Source organism: Aquarana catesbeiana, linkage group LG06 (genome assembly GCF_042186555.1).
Source record: "Aquarana catesbeiana isolate 2022-GZ linkage group LG06, ASM4218655v1, whole genome shotgun sequence".
Lineage (NCBI taxonomy): Eukaryota > Metazoa > Chordata > Amphibia > Anura > Ranidae > Aquarana > Aquarana catesbeiana.
This window is the reverse complement of record NC_133329.1, coordinates 122,744,582-122,764,035: the sequence shown is the minus strand read 5'-3', so window position 1 is coordinate 122,764,035 and position 19,454 is coordinate 122,744,582. Positions and strand designations below refer to the sequence as shown.

The following is a 19,454-nucleotide window of genomic DNA, read 5'->3' as shown; positions in this document are numbered from 1 at the left end:
CACACCGCGTCCCCCACTAGTGACAAAGGTTCTGAAAAACCTTCAGGTGAAGGGGCCACTCTCCTTGATCCAGATGCTGACATTCATAATAGTTTCTACTTTCTTTTTAGCTGCTCAACCTTTGGTGCCTCCTTGGTGGTTGATGGAAACCACAGCATTGTCTGACAGAACCTGAAATGGAAGCACCCAAAGCTGAGATGTCCAGTATTAAATGAATCTAAGCTATAAAATATTTATTGGAAGTTTGGACTCCTCCGCCAACCAGGTTCCCTGAACTGTCAACATTCCAAAGACTCCTCCCTCTCCTGGCCGACTTGACATCTATCATGAGAACCTCCCAAGTCATTGGGAGAAACAACTTCTCCAACTCCAACACTGGAATGTAAATCCAAAACGATAGGGAAAGGTGGGGCCATAAGGTAAATAATTGTTTAATGCCCAATGCTTTCTTTCCTTCACTTCACGTTCATGGTTATGAGCAGTGCATGTATATTTCAGTTACGTACATTGCTCTCCAAAAACTACAAATCCCACGAACTATTGAACCTGCCCAATGTAATGCGCATGCATCACCAGAGATGCCTGGATGTCAGAAAGGGTCTGATGCAGAGATGTGCAGACAGCAAGACAGAGCCCCATGGCTGCACTTTTCTTGGCCTGGCCATCACTCAGAAGCCTGTAGGTGTAACTCTTTTGGCAGACCTGTCACAAAACTAGGCAAAATAACTAATTTAATATATAATTATTAATATAATAATATATAATATAATTAATTATATTATATACTTTGAAAAAACGGAAAGAATTAAAAAAAAACATAAAAAAAAATAAGGCACACATATATACTATAGTGGTTAAAATGTCTTTGAAGATTTATAAACTATTAGTAATACTGCAGGTCATGACATTATAAAAAGAAAAATAAACAGCTTCAGAGCCAGGAATGAAAACAGCAAAAAAACACTTATAAACAGTGTGTGTGCATTTTAAGAAACTACTTGTTGACCCGCACTGCATATTCAATCCCAAGCAAATACAGAACATGTTCTAGAGTAAACAGGCATTGGCACCTTCAATTGGGACAACAGATGGCTCTTTGATAGATGGAGAGATCGCTCTCTTCTCGGCTACAGCTGCCTCAGCCAATCGCCCTAAGGCAGTCAAAGGGGTAGTGGATGAAAGTTTGGGCCGTTTACTGAGCCCAGGCAGTCCTGAAGTGCTGGCTAATGCAGCTGAGGCCTCTCGCTTCCGTTCAGAGGTCAGGCCAGAAGCAGCTGGCTTAAGAAGATTGGAGGGGGCTTTGGAGTCACTGGTTTGTCCCTTGGAGCCCAAAGCGATAAAATCTCCTGGAGGCGCATGACCTGCAAGTGAAAGAAAAAGAATAAATATACATACAAATTACAAACTAAAGAAAACATATAGCAACGATAAGATGTAACTGAACTGTCAACTAATCATGCAAGCAAAAAGATGACGATGATCAGTTTATTTAAAAGGAAATTTTTTTTAATTAAAAGTTAAATTAGGGTGTTTTGGTTTTTTTTTCAGTATTTTACCTGTATGCAACCTTTGCTGGAATATCTCCCTTTTTTGTGCTCTCATTACCTTATTGATTGCACACCTGTATGGCATCATACTCTTACATTCTCTAGCACAGTATTTTTGCAATCTTTTTGTTGTATGCTTTATATTAAAAAAAAAAAGAAACAAAAAGCATTCAAATAGAAAAAACATGAGTGAAATAGTTTTTTTCTTCTTTATAATTCTTCCTGCAATAATATTTTCTTGTGCCTTAACATACAGTATGTATAAAGGCGAAGATATACCAACCTTTATTCCTTGTGCGATTTTGTACAGTGGTGCTTATAGTGTACGTAAACCTAAAATCTATTTTCTAGTATGTTTGGCATCATGCTGCACTGTATATAGTTGTCTTACACATTGTTTTGTTTTTTTGTGAATCTGTTGTAAAGTTTCCTAAATTGAGTTTCTGCCAGTAGCAGCACTTCCAGTTTCAGGCTGACAACACTAAAGCTGACCAGAAACTGTTATATTTTGTTTAGCCAGTGAATTCCTCAATCCACCAAAACGAGGTGGATGGAGGACAACTCCCACATATATACTGTATTCTGACAGTGGCACCAGCATCACCATTGTTGATTGAGAGGCCATTTCTAGTGTGTCTCTTCTGCTGAGCAGGGACTTAAAATGTGAACAGTTTAGCAGGGTTCCAATTAGTGTATGGCCAGCTTAAACCATTGTCTTGCAATTAGCAGCAGGTATGTCAGCCATGCACACTCATTCAGTTGGCTGTTGGGTTGTATATCAGGTCTGCAGAAAGCATATGCAGACCTGACAGGCAGTCTAATGGCCAACTGAAGGGGTGAGCATGGCAGGCTGACAGCAGCCACTAGCACAGTAGCTATTGTTCACTCCAGCACATCTCCTATTTTGATGCAACATTATTATAAATAAAAAAATAAATAAAAAGCTTTATATATTGGCAATGCCCCCACAAAGCAACAGCTGGAAGTTGAGGGGTGGTGATTCAGCGGTTTAGGACCAGAGACATGTGTGCTTGAGTTAAGTCAAAGATGGCTGAAATACAGGCCAATTTTTTCTGGATCAGCCAAATCTCAAGCCACAAGTGGCACCACTCAGCTCAAAGTCAATGTAAAGATCAAATGAGCTGCTCAACAGTGACTGCAATCTATAAGATGCGGTCACTATTCCAGTATTAGGGCAGCTGCAGGTGCTGCAACTGTGTGAATACTATAGTCGATACTAGTTTATCACTTCCTTCCTCTTTAGCGGTTTAGCATGGGTGAAAGGGGTCTACTGATTTCCTTTCATTCAGCCATTCAGGATGAACAAGAGAAATCTAAAAGTGAATGGCTAGCTTAAAGCTGATTTCCATAATTTCTTTCACTTAAAATAGTTTCACTAAGTGCTGCAACAGCTCCAAGCACTGTATGTACTGCATGTAGCTTCAGCTAACATACACAGTGCTAGGTTCCGGCTGTTAGACAGAGACCTACCAACTCACACCAGGAACAATATCGAGACGGTCTGAGCAGCGCTCAGCCATTCATAGGCAGGTTTGTATTCTGTGAATTAATACACTGCTTCCTCTGATTGTGTCATGGTTATGCAATAGAATTTTGTCTGTCAGCTTACCTGTCTCCATGTGTTCATCTCTAAAGACCAGCTGACTCTCACCTGACTGCTTTTATAAACTCTCCTCTAGCATGGCTCCACCCCAGGCCCTATCAGGGAACTCTATATTAACCTCTGCACTGCAGGCCAGCCCTGCTGATCAACCTTTGTGTGTTTTGGCTTCCTGTTCCTGCCTGCCGTGTGCTCTTCGTTTGTTTCCGTTACCGACGTAGGCGTGTTCTCTACTATTCCTGTCTGCTCGTGACCCTGACCTTTGGCGTGTCCCCGACTATCCCTGTTTGCCTGTGACCCTGAACCTTGGCGTGAACTCTTGTCCTTGTCTGCTTGTGGCTCTGACCTTGGCTTATTCCTTTACTATCCCTATCCTCCTATTACCTACTGTAATTGTGAGCTGGGGGACCCTGGGGGTCGCGACCTGGAGCCAGTTGCAGCCCAGTCCATCCTCACCACTAGAGGCTCTGGTGAACACCTGCTGGCTCTTAGACTCCGCGCCCCAGGGAATCCTACGCTCTAACCCCGGTGGGATCCGTGTTGGTGTTCCAGCGGCCCTGCCTTTCTTACCACCCAGACTCCCATCCACAGCAGTCAGCCGTAGGGTCCACTGCCTTGCGGTGCACTCCTGATCCCAACGGTGTGCATCTGTCACCTAACCTCAAGGTGACCTGACAGATTGGTTGATTTGGAGGTCGAGACGTCATCAGCCTGCCTCTTTCCCTCAGCCAATCAGAGGAAGCTATGTATTCACAGTATGCAAAGCTTACAGGAAAGAAGAGGAGGAAATTGGGACTTTAAACGAGGCTCGGCATATAAAATAAAAAATAGAAAAAAGTACATATATGTACAGAGGGTCTTCCCGCCTCAACCCCGGGGGAGACACCTTACCTGAGATCCCCACAAGTTCCCGTGCAGAGGTTGGGCCCAGCCTTGAGGCAGAGTTGCAAGTCACTGACCTGTCGCCACTTTTTGGGGAAAAAACTTTTCTCCCCTTTTTTTAGAGGGCACTATTAACAAATGATATTTCTTTACAGTATATTGTCGTACTATACTCCCGATGAGTGGCTGTAACGCCATGAAACGCTTCAAGTACTATTGGATACCAAGATACATCTGATTCCATTACGTATATAGTTTTTATGTACCCATTTATTATTTATGTCTATCATATCAACTCATTAACTGTATTTCATGCTATGAGCATTATAACTCAAGTGTAAGTCATATGACTACCATTTTATTAGATACAATGTCCTTTCAAGAGTTTGGTATGAATTTTGGATTGTAATAATAAACCAACTTATTTATATATACAAATGTGTACTTTTTCTATTTTATATGGCGTGCCAATTTCCTCTTCTCTCCTGTAACATCAGGGATGGAGGCCTGCCATTTGGCTGTGCCAGGTCACACCTACTTCAATTGTTAGTATGCAAAGCTGCCTATGAATGGCTGAGCGCCGTTGAGACCCACTCGATATTGTTCCAGGTGTAAGGTGGGAAGTCTCTGTCTCACAGCCAAAAACCCAGCACTGTGTACTGTATGTTAGCTGAAGCTACATGCAGTATATACAGTGCTTAGAGCTGCTGCAGCACTTGGTAAAGGAAATAAGTAGTCTGGACCAGTTTGGTACACAAAAACTATTTTAAGGTAAAGAATACAAAATGGTAATCAGCTTTAAGAGCTTAATCTGGATTCTGAGATGTCCATGATAAGCTCCACCAATCATAAAAAAGTAAGATCAGTGCCCGCAGAACCAAGTCATAGATGTAACAGCTACATGAATAGAAACTTTTTAGCTTAAAATTGACACCTTACCTGATGATTTTGCAGCTGAGCTGGGTCGACGCACAGTGGTTGCCTTTTGACGATTCATCTTGTTTATACTTTGAATACAGAGATAAAGATAAATAACAGACTGTTAGGGCTATGATTTGTATAAGGTATTAATACAATAAAGCTCATTTTGCAACCTTCTTGGGAAAAGGAAAAGGAAAACAGCATGAGTTCAGGTAATTGAGAGGGCAGCAACTGTAAGACCTATCACATCTGACTTTTAGCTGCAAGAGTTACTCTTAAATAAAGTACAGCCAAATAAGGGGATAAGTATGAATTGTTCACATGTATGCCTGCAAAATTATAGTTTTAAAATGTTTCAACCTTGTGCTAATCAATAAATGCATATCAATATGGCATTAGTATTTATTATTTTAGATGCTTGCAGCCTTGTATTTATTGACTGTTGTGTGAATTTTCTTATTTTTTTATCATTTTAAAACTGATATTTTTTTTCTTTTAACTTACTGGCCAGTGCAGAGTTCCCTTCGTTGCTATTTTGTACATTCCTAAAATATTGACTGCCTGTACCAGAAGAAATAACAAATGTGTTTTTTTGGGGGGGGGGGGGTGTTTGTTTTTTTTGTTTTTTTTCTATTTGTGAATTTACTTTAAAGCGGTATTAAACCCAAAAGCAAACATTATACAACAGCTTACCAGTTCTTAGATTTTTTTTTAGCCATTCTTTCCTTTATTTTCCACGGGTGATCTGGCCAGTAAGTCTGCTGTTTTTCAAAAGAACAAGCTGTCCTGCAGATGTAGCAGTTAGAGGGTTGAAGCAAACCATTTACTACTAACAGGGATGCTTACAATGATCGGCTTTTTTAATGAAAAAACCTTTATACCAAAAGGAAAAAAAACAGTTTGCTCTAACTGCTTATAAAGTGTTAGCTGGAGTTTGGCTTCAATTTTTAAGTATCTAAATCTACTAGTACAGGGTTCTCCAAACTTTCTAAGCAAAGGGCCGGTTTACTGTCCTTCAGGCTTTAGGAGGGCCAGACGGTGGCCAGTGGGAGTAGAAAATGCATCAGTACCCCATCATTGTTTTTAATGGGAGAAATAATGCCACATTGTTTATCAATGAGAAGAATAGTGCTCCATTGATGATGTCAGTAGGAGGAATGCTCCAACATTGGTGTCAGTTGGTGGAATAGTGCCCCAAGGACTAGATCAAGGGCCACAACCGGTCCCTGGGCCGCAGTTTGAAAACCACGGTACTAGTACATCTAACACTGCATCTAGGTCATTCTTTGAAACATTACCAAATATCAATAAAAAAAAAAAAAAAAAAAGGAATTGACTTATCACGTGCAATATAAAAAAAAACAAAAAACAAACAAAAAAAACACACAAAACATCGCATGCCACATCTGTTAGTGAAACGACCCCTGAACAGCAGAGGTGGGGGACTCGAGTCACATGACTTGACTCGAGTCGGACTCGAGTCACCTGTTTGAGGACTTGCGACTTGCTTGACAAAATTAAATAAATGACTCGACTTGACTTTGACTTGCCACTAATGACTTGCGACTTGACTTTGACTTGGGCTATTTGACTTGCAATGACTTGCAATGACTTGGCACCACCAGTGCTGTGTCTTGGCCTAGGCAAAATATGCCAAGAAAAAAGCACTAAGCAGTTTTGTTAATGTTGAAAATGAAACAAAACCTTTCCTGAAAACTGACTTTTAACTAATTTTAAGGATGGAAATGGGGTAAATCAGTATTTTGACTTAATTTGTGACTTGACCAAAATAAATGACTTGACTTGACTTGCTTGACTTCTAGCAGGGACTCGACTTGACTTGCTTGCTTTTCGCCACAGTAACTTGGGACTTGCTTATGACTTGAAGGTTAAGACTTGAGACTTGCTTGTGACTTGCACATGTGTGACTTACCCCCATGTCTGCTGAACAGGATAGCAAAAATATGGAAGCGAGAGCATTTGGAAATATGAAAGTGAAAAATAGAAATATTTTTTAAAGTAAATTCTGCAATAGCCCCTCATATGTGCTCACTAGAAATATCCTTGACTTTTAATAAATTGGTCTAGATACAGTTTAACAGAACATGGTGCATCTAACTATCACAATAGGAGTTTATTATAACGAAACTGATCATGATTAGCATGATCCAAATCAATGGCAGCCCGACTGCCAGTGTGAGACCTTTAACATGGGACGGAAAACTACTGATCACAAAAACTAGATAAGATAATAAAGTGGAGAACAAGTCATTATTACATACTGTATTACACATTAACACATGACTCTCATGATGTATAAAATTCTGTATACTGCACACACACACTAACATTGATAAAATTGCTTTCTATACCTGATCCAGAACGTTACATGAGTGTGTCTTAGCTTAACAATGTACTTCAATAAGTAACATTTCAGCATCTTTCCATGACTTTCATCAAGAACACCAAGCTGTAAAAATGATTTATTCATAACAGAAATGTGGATGCTACCAATGCTGATCTTTGCTTCTGAAAATTTTAACTGCATAGTGCCGACATCTTTTGCTTTGAAACACACTAAAAGCACTGACACATAAAAATGATTAAGGGCCAGTTCACACCACATGCAGTCCAGTGTGTTTTTTTTCTGCATCAAAACACATGGAAAGTAGTTATATGGTTTTCAATGGCATAGGTCACACCAGTGCTTGCAGTTCCAGTACGTTGCAGAAAAAAAAAAGAACATGCTGCATTTTTCCTGCACTGGAACGATGTAAAACACATTAAAAATGCACTGGAATGCACAGTAACGCACTGGAACACAGATGTCCTTATTTAAGGTTAAGAAAGAAAAGAAAGGGAAAAAAAATACACTGGACTGCACCAAAAACGCGCATACAGAAAAGCATCTGGAATGCATCCGGACTGCATTTCTATGATGTAAACTGGCCACAAGATATTATTATGACTTCTGATTTCCCTACATGTTTTGTGTCAGTGAGCCAAAGTAATAACAGGCAGGCAAAAAGCATTTTCTGTAGAAGCTCAGCGCAGAAGGCCTCATGCACACTGGAAGCTGTTAGAGGCGTCATGCATTTTTTTTTTTTATTGCCTCTAAATGCCCCTGCGTGTTAGCCTATGTGCTCATGCACACACACCAGAGAGAAAGGGGGAGCACAAGAGAAAGAAAGGAAGCACATGAGAGGAAGATGAGCGAGAGCAAGAAATAAAGCAAGAGAGAGAAAGAGAAGAAAAGAGAAAAAATTAATACCTTAACTGCCAAGGGATTCTGGTTCATATTACGGTATTAAAGTCTATTGGGTTGCTGAAGCAGTTTACATTTTTTTAATCTGCCAATAAAAAGCACAAATCAAATAAACGTACAAAAGACTTTTGTTAAAGATTTATAGAAAAATTATTAAAACAATACACAAAAATTATACAAGGTATGTATAAGCGGTTTGGTTCAGACACAACATTAATTCAAATAAATACACAACAACTTAAACCCATCGATTTAACAGTTACAAAAAACAATTAAATTCCCAGCACGTACCACTGTCACATTGGTTGTGCTCTCAACCAACACAGTCAAACCATCAAATGCCTTGCGTCATAGCTGTCATTGTGGCAGATGAAGATCAAACAGGCTAAGATGGCAGCTTCCTTGGCTGAAAACGATAGAAGAACTTTGCCCAGGCTGAGTTGATGTCATTGGTCTGTTTCGGGCACCCCCAATCAGACTTCAACATGGTGTCTTCATAGTAATACTTATAGTGATTGTAAAGTCTTGTTTTTTGTTGGTTTTTTTTTTGTTTTTTGTTTTTATAAAAAGCATGTCATACTCACCTCCTTTGTGCAGTTGGTTTTGCACAGGGCAACCCGGATCCTTCTCTTCTCAGGTCCCTCTTCGCTGCTCCTGGCCCCTCCCTCCTGAAGAGTGCCCCCACAGTAAGCAGCTTGCTATGGGAGCACCTGAGCTGAGTGTCCATTCAGGCACGGAGCTTCCGTTCAGCCCTGTTGTCCCCTCTTTCTCCTGATTGGCTGGAGGGAGAGTCAGAGATGAGCCGAGGGACTCATGGACATCGCTAGACAGAGATGGGGCTCAGGTAAGTATTAGGGGGGCTCCTACATACAGAAGGCTTTTTATCTTAATGCATAGAATGTTTTAGGATAAAAAACCTTCTGCCTTTACAACTCCTTTAAGGTGAGAGGCTGCTTCGGTGTCTGATCTGTGTTGGACATTGGTAGCTATAGTCTATAACTGCACTGACACCAGGATTTACAGAACTGTGCCATCTTTGAGACAGCATCTTCATTTAGGAAGCAGCTGCTTACTCTGGATGATGCCTGAACTGCAAGAGAAAATTAGAAGAAGTCATTGTTTATGGAATGTTGTGGACTCAGAGGTAACAGCTATCTGTAAGTGGTAAATGTACACGTTACTTAACATAACGGTCTTGATACATCCTCTCCTCCTCCCCCTGCTGAGTGCCCCCCAGAGCAAATATGCTTAAACATTACGTTGAACGGCCTGAGGCAGCCTTGCGTTTAAGACCCTTAAAGTGGTTCTAAAGCCAAAAGGCTTTTTGCCTTATTGCATTAAAAGGGGTTGTAAACCCTCGTGTTTTTTCACCTTAATGCATCCTATGCATTAAAGTGAAAAAACACCTGGCAGTGACTGGCCCCCCAGCCCCCCGTTTTACTTACTTGAGCCCTGTATTTCTGTCAGCGGAGACGCGCTCTTCCTCTCTCCACGGGGTCCCGTCTCTTGATTGGATAGATTGATAGCAGCGCAGCCATTGGCACCCACTGCTGTCAATCAAATCCAATGACGTGAGAGATGGTGGGGGTACAAATGCTGGACTCGAGAGCGCAAGGTAACCCCCACCCCCCAGGAGAGCGCTACTCCTAGGGGGTTATCTGATGTGGGGAGGAGCCGCCGGGGGACCCCAGAAGACGAGGTTCGGGGGCCACTCTATGCAAAACGAGCTGCACAGTGGAGTTAAGTATGATATGTTTGTTATTTAAAAGAAATAAATACATTTTTTTTTTTTTTAAAAACGAGCCTTTACAATCACTTTAAGGTAAAAAAAAAAACTCCAATAGTTGATCCCCCCACCACCATTACTATACGATTACCTGAGAACTGGAAACATGTTACATGAGGCTAATAGAGATCAATGCTATTATCCTAATCAATGTTCCCACTATAGACTGCTGAGGTCTGAGGGCCGCACATCCTATACCAAAGGAGCGCATGTGGCCCTTGGGCCGTAATTTGGGCACCAGGGCTAGAGACAAAAGCTCAGCTGCGAGCCCACAGGTGTTCCATCGTAGGAAGCAGCTACCTATAGGGGCGCACAGAGACAAGGAGCTGAGAGCGACAGTGGGGGGCCCCAGAAGAGGTGGTTCATGGGCACTCTGCGCAATACCTTTGCACAGAGCAGGTTAGTGCAATGTGTTTGTTATTTTTAAAAATGTATATATACCCTTTACAACAGCTTTAATGCTGAGGCTCTGAACTGAAAAATATACAGTGCATCCAGAAAGTATTCACAGCGCTTCACTTTTTCCACATTTTATGTTACAGCCTTATTCCAAAATGGATTAAATTCTTTATTTTCCTCAAAACTCTACAAACAATTCCCCATAACGGAAAAAAAAAATCCCATGTACAGAAGTATTCACAGCCTTTGCTCAATACTTTGTTATAGCACCAATTACAGCCTCAGGTCTTTTAGAGTATGATGCTACAAGCTTCGCACACCTATTTTTGAGCAGTTTCTCCCATTCTTTGCAGGACCTCTCAAGCTCCATCAGGTTGATGGGGAGCATCGGTGCACAGCCATTTTCAGATGTCTCCAGAGATGTTCAAATCGAGTTCAAGTCTGGGCTCTGGCTGGGCCACTCAAGTACATTCACAGTGTTGTCCCGTAGCCACTCCTTTGTTATCTTGGTTGTGTGCTTAGGGTCATTGTCCTTTTGGAAGATGAATCTTTATCCCAGTCTGAGTTCCAGAGCGTGTGTCTCTGTACATGGCTGCATTCATCTTTCCCTCGATCCTGACTAGTCTCCCAGTTCCTGCCGCTGAAAAACATCCCCACAGCATGATGCTGCCACCACCATGCTTCACTGTAGGGATGGTATTTGCCAAGTGATGAGCGGTGCCTGGTTTCCTCCAGAAATGATGCTTGCCATTAAGGCCAAAGTGTTCAATCTTAGTTTCATCAGACCAGAGAATTTTGTTTCTCATGGTCTGAGAGACCCTCAGGTGCCTTTTGGCAAACTCCAGGTGGGCTGTCATGTGCCTTTTACTGCATTGTTAACTGTGGGACCTTATATAGACGGGTGTGTGCCTTTCCAAAGCATGTCCAATCAACTGAATTGACCACAGGTGGACTCCAAGTTGTAGAAACATCTCAGTGCTGGTTCACACTGCAGCGTTGTCCAAAATAGGATGCGATTCGCACTGCAGTGCAAATCACATGCGATCTCTGTGCGATGCGATTTCAGCCATATAGATAGTATGACTGAATTTGCATTGCATTCGGATCAAACTCGCAAAGGACACTTTTTTTGGTCCGCAGCAGAATCAGATCGCATGGGTGTTAACACTCACGCGATCCGTTTCCTGTCCCAATTTGCAGATCACACTGCGATATGCAAACTGATTTGGGGGGTGTCTAACTTTTAATTGACACTCCCAGCGGTTCGCATAGGGCAGTGTGAACTGCCGCCGGGAGACATGCAATGCGGAAACCCGAAGTGGATTCACAGGGTTCCCACATCGCAGCAGTGTGAACCGGCACCAATGATGATCAGTGGAAACAGGATGCACCAAAGCTCAGTTTTGAGCGTCATGGCAAAGGCTGTGAATACTTAAGTACTGTAATATTTTTTACTTTTTTCATTTTTAATAAAATATGCAAAGATTTCAAACAAACTTCTTTCACATTGTCATTATGGGGTTTTGTTTGTAGAAGTAAATGCTCTTTGAATACTTTCCAGATGCACTGTACAGTTCCTTGAAAAGTTACAACCAAAAACGTAAATGTATTTTATTGGGATTTTATGCGATAGACCAACATAAAGTGGCACATAATTGTGAAGTGGTTCACCCTCCAGCAGGATAACGACCCTAAACATACAGCCAGAGCTACAATGAAATGGTTTAGATCAAAGCATATTCATGTGTTAGAATAGCCCAAAATCCAGACCTAAATCCAATTGAGAATCTGTGACAAGATTTGAAAATTGCTGTTCACAGATGCTCTTCATCCAATCTGACAGAGCTTGAGCTATTTTGGAAAGAAGAATGGGCAAAAATGTCACTCTAGATCAGTGTTTCTCAACTCCAGCCCTCAAGGCGCCCCAACAGGTCATGTTTTCAGGATTTTCCTCAGATGAAACAGCTATGGTAATTACTAAGGCAGTGAAACTGATCAGTGATCAAATCACCTGTGCAAAATAATGGAAAGCCTGAAAACATGACCTGTTGGGGCGCCTTGAGGACTGGAGTTGAGAAACCCTGCTCTAGATGTACAAAGCTGGTAAAGCAGTGGTTCTCAACTCCTGTCCTCAGGACCCACTAACAGGTCAGATTTTAAGTATTACCTTGGGGAGATACAGACTAGAATACTGTAATCACTGAGCAGCAAATGAGATCACCTGTGATGTATTTCAGTTAGGGATGCACCGAAATTTCGGCTGCCAAAATATATCGGCCGAAAATGGCCTTTTCGGCAATATGCTGAAAGAGAATTCATGCCGATAATGAGCCCAAAATGGGGCGGAGCTGCCCATCACGGGGGCGTCATTCTAGAGCACCCGTCCTTACTCTGTCCTCCTCGCCCATGCTGCAGGCGGCCCGTGGAGTCTCTGTATAATGTCCCCCTCTCCCCGAGCCGTGGCTGCATATGGATCCTCAGCCGATGTGTAAATCAGCTGTGCAGGAGCTCAGTCACGCTGTTTACTCTGAAAGTGAAAGCAAGGGAGAGGTGTCTAACAGTGTGTGCTGTGCTCTCTGCCTCCCCCTACAGTGCAGTACCCGGCATGGAGATTGAAGGTACAAGAGCTGCAGCTGCCAATTTTTAAAAAGGCTGTCTATATATGTTTGTATGCATGTGTGTGTGTTTATTTGTGTGCATGTGTGTTTGTTATATGTGTGTGTTTATTTTGTCACTGGCAGGGAAGGGGTTAACACTAGGGGGCGATCAAGGGGTTAAGTGTGTACCCTCAGTGTGTTCTAACTGTAGGGGGATGGGCTGCCAGGGACATGACAGAGATCACTGTTCCCAATCACTGGGAACAGTAGATCTGACATGTCCCTTCAGAACGGGGAATCGCCTTGTTTATAAAGGCAGTTCCCCATTCTGCCTCTGCAATAGGTGATCGCGGGTTGCCTGCGGACATCAAGTCCGCCTGACCCACGAGCGTGCGCCACCTGTTATCACGCCTGCGCGAGCCGCCGTACAGCTCGCCGAAGGTGTTGAGGATCAAATCCACAGAAAAAAAAAAAAAGAATGCAGCTAATAACCTTACTTGCTATATACATAAAATGGTTAAGTTAAAGAAATAAAGTCTAATTTTTTTTTGTTTTAAAATAACAAACATGTCATACTTACCACCTCTGTGCAGTTGTTTTGCACACAACCAAGATTCTTCTCTTCTCGGGTCCCTCACTGGTCCCTCCCTCCTGTCGAGTGCCCCCACAGCAAGCAGCTTGCTATAAGGGCACCCGAGCCGCATGTGTCCATTCAGACAAGGAGCCGCGGCCCGCCCCTCTCTCTCCTCATTGGCTCACTGACTTTGACAGCAGCGGAGTCAATGGCACTTCGCTGCTGTTTCAGCCAATGAGGAGGGTGCAACATCGCTGGATAGAGATGGGCTCAGGTAAGTATTGGGGGGGCTGCTGCACACAGAAGCTTTTTTAGCTTAATGCATACAATGTATTAAGCTAAAAAACCTTCTGCCTTTACAACCCCTTATGAATAAATACATGAACAGCATTTTTTAAAACTAGAGTTTTGTGTCAATTTAATGGCACTACATGTCAAGATGAAGCACCTCCTTTCCTCCTGGGGTCAAGTTTCAGACACTTATTTCCACCCAATTGTCAAACGCTAGAGCCTCTACCGTCCACTGAGAATCTTGCAATGACAATGTGCAGTACTTGGTGTCAGAAGAGGTGGGGCAACTCCTATACTGCTTGGACCCAGCATCCGGGCCCTCCCCAAGCACAAAATAATTGATATGAAGACAGATTCTTTTGGCACTTTGCCAAAAACAGTAATCTATACATTCTAGTAGGCATGACAGGTTGACCTAAAATTAAACCGGTGCTTTGTGAAGTGACAGGAGCACCCTAAAGTGGGAGTAAACTCCCTTGGTTGATTCTTACCTATAGGTAAGCCTATAATAAGGCTTACCTATAGGTACAGTAAATATCTCCTAAACATGTGCCGTTTAGGAGATATTTACTTTAGAAGCAGCCGGTGACGTCACCAGCGCATGCGCTCTGAAGGAACGGCATACCCGTTCCTTCACAGCCCTTTGCCGTTAACAGTGACTCAGGCGTGCATGCGTGGTAGTGACGTAACCGTAGCTCAGTCATTCATATCGCTGAATTCCGCCAGCCTGGAAGGAAGACATCGCTCCTACAGCAGTGACCACTGGGGGGGCTTCATTTTCAGGTATGGCTGTCATAATTTGCTAGTATGTGGTGCAGCTCGTTTGGCTGTACTTCTCTTCTGGATCACAGGAGTGCATTTCGTTCTGCACACCTGTGACCGTTTTTCAGCAGACAGCGGGTCAAAGCCCGCTGTCAGTTGACATCACAGAGCCACCCACAAGCAACCAGCTCAGCCTCTCAGAGAGCCGCTAAGAGGCTGAGCCAGCCACTCCTACCCCTCCACAGCCCAGCGCTCCAGTGAGCAGGGGGGCAGAGTAGAGAGCAGTGACTGACAGTGACCAGCTCGCTGCTCAGGGAGCAATGAGAATCGAGCTATCAGCAGTGTTTAATCGCTCGGTTCTCAGCCTTAAAGCCAGCAGGGGACAGATCAAGGGGGTGAATAAGGTCCAGGAGGGCTGTTTGTTCGATATGAAACCAAAATCAAGAACACAGGGACAAGACTCAAACTTAGTAGACAAAAATCCTTGCACCAGCCCAGCATACTTCGCTTTTAAACTGCCCTTGGCCCAATCTTTTTTTTGTTGTTGTGGTTTACTACCGCTTTAAAGCTAAACTCAAGGCATGATCAACATTGCGTAGTTACATTAATCCAGCTTGACCTAATGTAAGCATGATTATCACATACCATTGGGACTGCCGGAGAAGCCAACGGTCATTGTAGTTATCTTCCGAGTTCTGCGCCAAATTCCTCCTCCTCTGCAAACCAACTACAAGGGGTTGCACGCTCAGTACTGCCAATGCTTACAGAAAGTTTTGCTTCCTTTCTTTTTTTTTTTTTTAATATGGGCCGAGGAGGGGTCAGCGACGTCATGATCTCCACCCTGTCCAATCAAATAACACCTTGCATTTAGGCCCAGTTCACACTGGTGCTATGCGAGAACCCTGCGAATCCACTGCCGGTTCCTGCATCGCACCGACTCGCATGGCAATTCACACTGCCATATGTGAACTGCTGGGGAGCGTCAATACATTGTTAACGACCCCCCCAGTTCAGCTTGCATATCGCACTGCGAACTGACAGTTCGGACATAAATCAGATCGCACAGGTGTGAACAGCCATGCGATCAGATTCTGGTCCGAACAAAAAAAAAGGGTCCTGATTCTTACGTTCACGGCGATACCTCACGTGTGGTTTGAACACCATTTTCATATGTGGGCGGGACTTACGTATGCGTTCGCTTCTGCGTGCAAGCACATGGGTACAGGAGCGCTTTAATTTTTTTTTTTTATTATTGTTAATTTTTTTATTTTTTTTTTTAGTTTAACACTTTTTAAACAAAAAAAAAAATTTTTTGATCACTTTTATTCCTATTACAAGGAATGTAAACATTCCCTTTAATAGGAATATGGCATGACAGGTCCTCTTTACAGTGAGATATGGGGTCAATAAGACCCCACATCTCACCTCTAGGCTGGGAAGCCTGAAATAAAAGAAAAAAAAATGATCTCGGCTTCCCAGCCGAGGCGGCGCCGTTTGTTTAAATGCAGAGGCCGATGCGTGACGTCATAACATCGCACCCGGCCTCCGAACGATCATAGAGACTGCGGCAACCATCTGGTTCGCCGGAAATCTCTACTATAAACATCTGGGGCGGCGGATCCTGTCCCCGACGGAAGAGGTGAGACGGTAGAAGCACCTGAGGGCGGCGGGAGGACGTCCCCTCTCAACGCCCGTAAGAACGATCAAGCGGTGGAACAACCGCTATGATCATTCTTATGATGTAGGGAATCGCCGGCTGAAAAAGCAGATATCTGAATGATGCCTGTAGCTGCAGGCCTCAGATATACCAGCACAAAGTCAAGGACGTCATATGATGGCCGGCGGGCGGGAAGTGGTTAAAGGGGAATTAAACCCTCCTATCCTTTACAGCCAAGGAAGTTGCTTCTGCTTGATCTGTAATCAGTTATGACACCAGCCATTTGATGGTTTGACAGTTTGGTTGAGGCCACAGGCAAAATGTGACAGTTAGCAATCCCAACATTCCAGGAAGGAACAGAAAACTGTTTTGTGAAACTATAAAATCAATGGGTTTAGTTACGCTTTATGATTTACTGCTGTTCAGGGGCTCTGGGCTTCAGCAAAATGGTAGCAATGCTGGAGGCAATTTACAGCACACACCAATTTTGGTAGCATATTAATGAGGAATGTATGTTCCTTGCTAAAGAACATTATTTTTATCAAGTTGTTATGGGCAAATTTTGGCTTTAAGGTGTAAGTTCAGCTTTACAGAAAACTCTGTAAGGTGAACCCCCTCATCACCCCACCACCCCCTGCACCACAGTGATATCCGATTCTGAGCCCTGCTATCGCCACCTCACCGGACCGGAACTTAGAAATACCCTTGGCATTCTCTCAACTTCTTCCACGCTGACAGGACGGGCTACGCAGGATATGATTGGTCAGCGTCATCCATGCGACAGCGTCAACCAATTAGAATGCTCCACAACATCCCTCCTAAGTGGGTACGTTTTGGAGATTAAGCCGAGGGGATTTCTAAGCCCCGGTCTGGTGAGGCCACTATAGAAGGGCTCAGAACAGGAGATGGCTGCGCTGCAGATCGAGGAAACAGAGGGGGACCTGTGTAAGTTCACCTTACGGATTCTTCTGTGAAGGTGAACTTACCCTTTAAAGAATTTGTAAACCCAACACTTCATATTCCTGATATGTGCCTGCTGTTCCATGTATTTGTATGAGAAAGTATCCTATTCTCTTTGTATTGCTTCCTTTGTGTGAAATCCCTGGTGTTACTGACGGTCCCCTCTGATTTCCTATTAAAAACTCACCACACTAGACATGGGAGCACAGCATGGTCAGTTCTCTAGCTGTGCTGAGAACTCTGCCTGCTCTCCTGCAATGATCAGGCTTGTCCTGACATGCAGCCCCTGCACAGCCATTTACTGGGAAGACCAGTGTGCTGCTGTTTCTCCTACCTTCCTCTTATGCCACTGAGAACAGAGGGAATGTGATCACTTACTTAGAAAAAAAAAAGGGTCAGGGACTTTTCTCCCAGCTGGAAACACTAGTACAGCAACCCTTTCAAATTAAATGGGTCGCTGTGCCAGAGGAAGTGTGGCACGCACTGACCACATCAGTGTGAGCACTATTTCGATCGTAAACTGAATGGGTGATCGTTTACATATACGTAAAAAATAAATAAACAGGGTTTGATAGGACTTTAATCCTGCTTCGGTTACCACAGCAGATGAACAGTGCCAGACAATAGTGCTCACACTGATGTGGTCAGTGCGTGCCACGTTTCCTCTGCCACAGCGGCCCATTTAATTTGAAAGGGTTGCCGTACTAGTGTTTCTAGCTGGGAGAAAAGTCCCTGACCCTTTTTTTTTTTTCTAAGTAAGTGATCACATTCCCTCTGTTCTCAGTGGCATAAGAGGAAGGGAGGAGAAACAGCAGCACACTGGTCTTCCCAGTAAATGGCTGTGCAGGGGCTGCATGTCAGGACAAGCCTGATCATTGCAGGAGAGCAGGCAGAGTTCTCAGCACAGCTAGAGAACTGACCATACTGTGCTCCCATGTCACCATGGCCACACCAAACCGCATGATGCTTTTGCAACATAGGGTATAATACGATTTCCCATGTGTTGGGTGGCATGAGGATTCAATAGCACCCCTGAGCGTGTGCAAAAGAGCTGTGTGTTCTGGCAGTGGGTGTGAAGACACGTGTGATTTACATGCATTCTGGCCCCCGCAATATTGTGAACCTAGCCCCATACACACGGGCAGAATGTCGGGAGACGTTTGTCGGTATAAAAAAATAACGGCTGACATTCTGCTTGTGTGTATGTCGGTGTGTCTGATAGAAGCCGGACGTTTGGCTGGCGTCTGTCGGATGAGCATGCTGGAAAACCAGCAGCGAACCGGCTCCGGATCAGCACTCTCAGCCAATGGCAGAAAGTGCGGATTGGAGTGTTCTGGCGGGGGCATCCCTCTGCTCGGCGGGTAAGATCGCCAAACTAACCGGAGTGCTCAGTTTTTTTTCCATGCAACCCACGGGGCAGCACCAAAAACAAAAAAAAAAAAGAGACTGTAGTGTGCACCCGGCTTTAGGCCCCATTCACATCTGGCGTAGTCAGAACGCGTATTGTTGCGCCCATTTTTCACGCAATGCGAACAGGGCACCCCATTCACGTAAAAAGACACGCTGACACTTGCAGTCCTCCTCAGGTGACGTAGCTCTGGCTCAGCCTATTGTACTAGGAGACCTACACACAATGCTGAGGCCTGCTCTGTCCCAGCCCCCGGCATTGGCCTCACACACACCGGCTTCCATGACAATCAGCGTGCCCACACCTCCCTCCCCCCACCTCGCTGTACAGCGCTTACCTGCAATGCCACAAGGGCCGTACTGCGGGGTACAGAGACGGGAGGTGTCAGGGGGCGCACCTGGGGGGCTCCTCACCACAACAATCGCCACTTTTACCGAAAGCACCCCACTTCCGGGAACTGTGCGTCACGGAGGACGTCGCATGCACGTTAAAAAAAACCCGCCTCCTGTGCGTTCCATTCACTCACAGGGCTTCCCTGGCGTACCATGGCGGGAAAGCGGCGGAGTTTGGTTTGTGGGGTTCGCTGTGGCGCGCCGACGTTGTTGTAGAGCTCCAGGTCGCTTGTGTGCAGCCAGGGAATGCTGGGACTTGTGGTTCCACAGCAGCTGGAGAGACACAGGGTGACGTTTAGTGCCGGGGACAGTCAGCGTGGTGATTGGAACTTGTGTTGTAGAATGATATCTGTGAACGTGGACACTCTAGTTGAACAAGTCATGTCTGGTGG

At 44.1% G+C, this 19,454-nt stretch overlaps 1 protein-coding gene across 3 annotated transcripts in view; it reads right to left on the bottom strand.

Annotated features, from left to right (window-relative positions):
• Positions 1–19,166, bottom strand: part of INTS1 (integrator complex subunit 1) — a 249,954-nt gene extending 230,788 nt beyond the window's left edge. Inside the window, exons 1-5 of one of the 3 annotated variants that reach the window (XM_073636747.1) lie at positions 19,008–19,166; positions 8,243–8,321; positions 5,665–5,757; positions 4,990–5,057; positions 1,071–1,361 (exon numbers count right to left, since the gene is read on the bottom strand). In XM_073636747.1, coding sequence (XP_073492848.1) covers positions 1,071–1,361; positions 4,990–5,057; positions 5,665–5,690 — 385 coding nt within the window. In that variant the 5' untranslated portion in view covers positions 5,691–5,757; positions 8,243–8,321; positions 19,008–19,166. The remainder of the gene's footprint in view (positions 1–1,070; positions 1,362–4,989; positions 5,058–5,664; positions 5,758–8,242; positions 8,322–19,007) is intronic. The other 2 variants (XM_073636748.1, XM_073636749.1) reach the window with 2 other exon arrangements.
• Between the last annotated feature and the right edge of the window lie 288 nt (positions 19,167–19,454).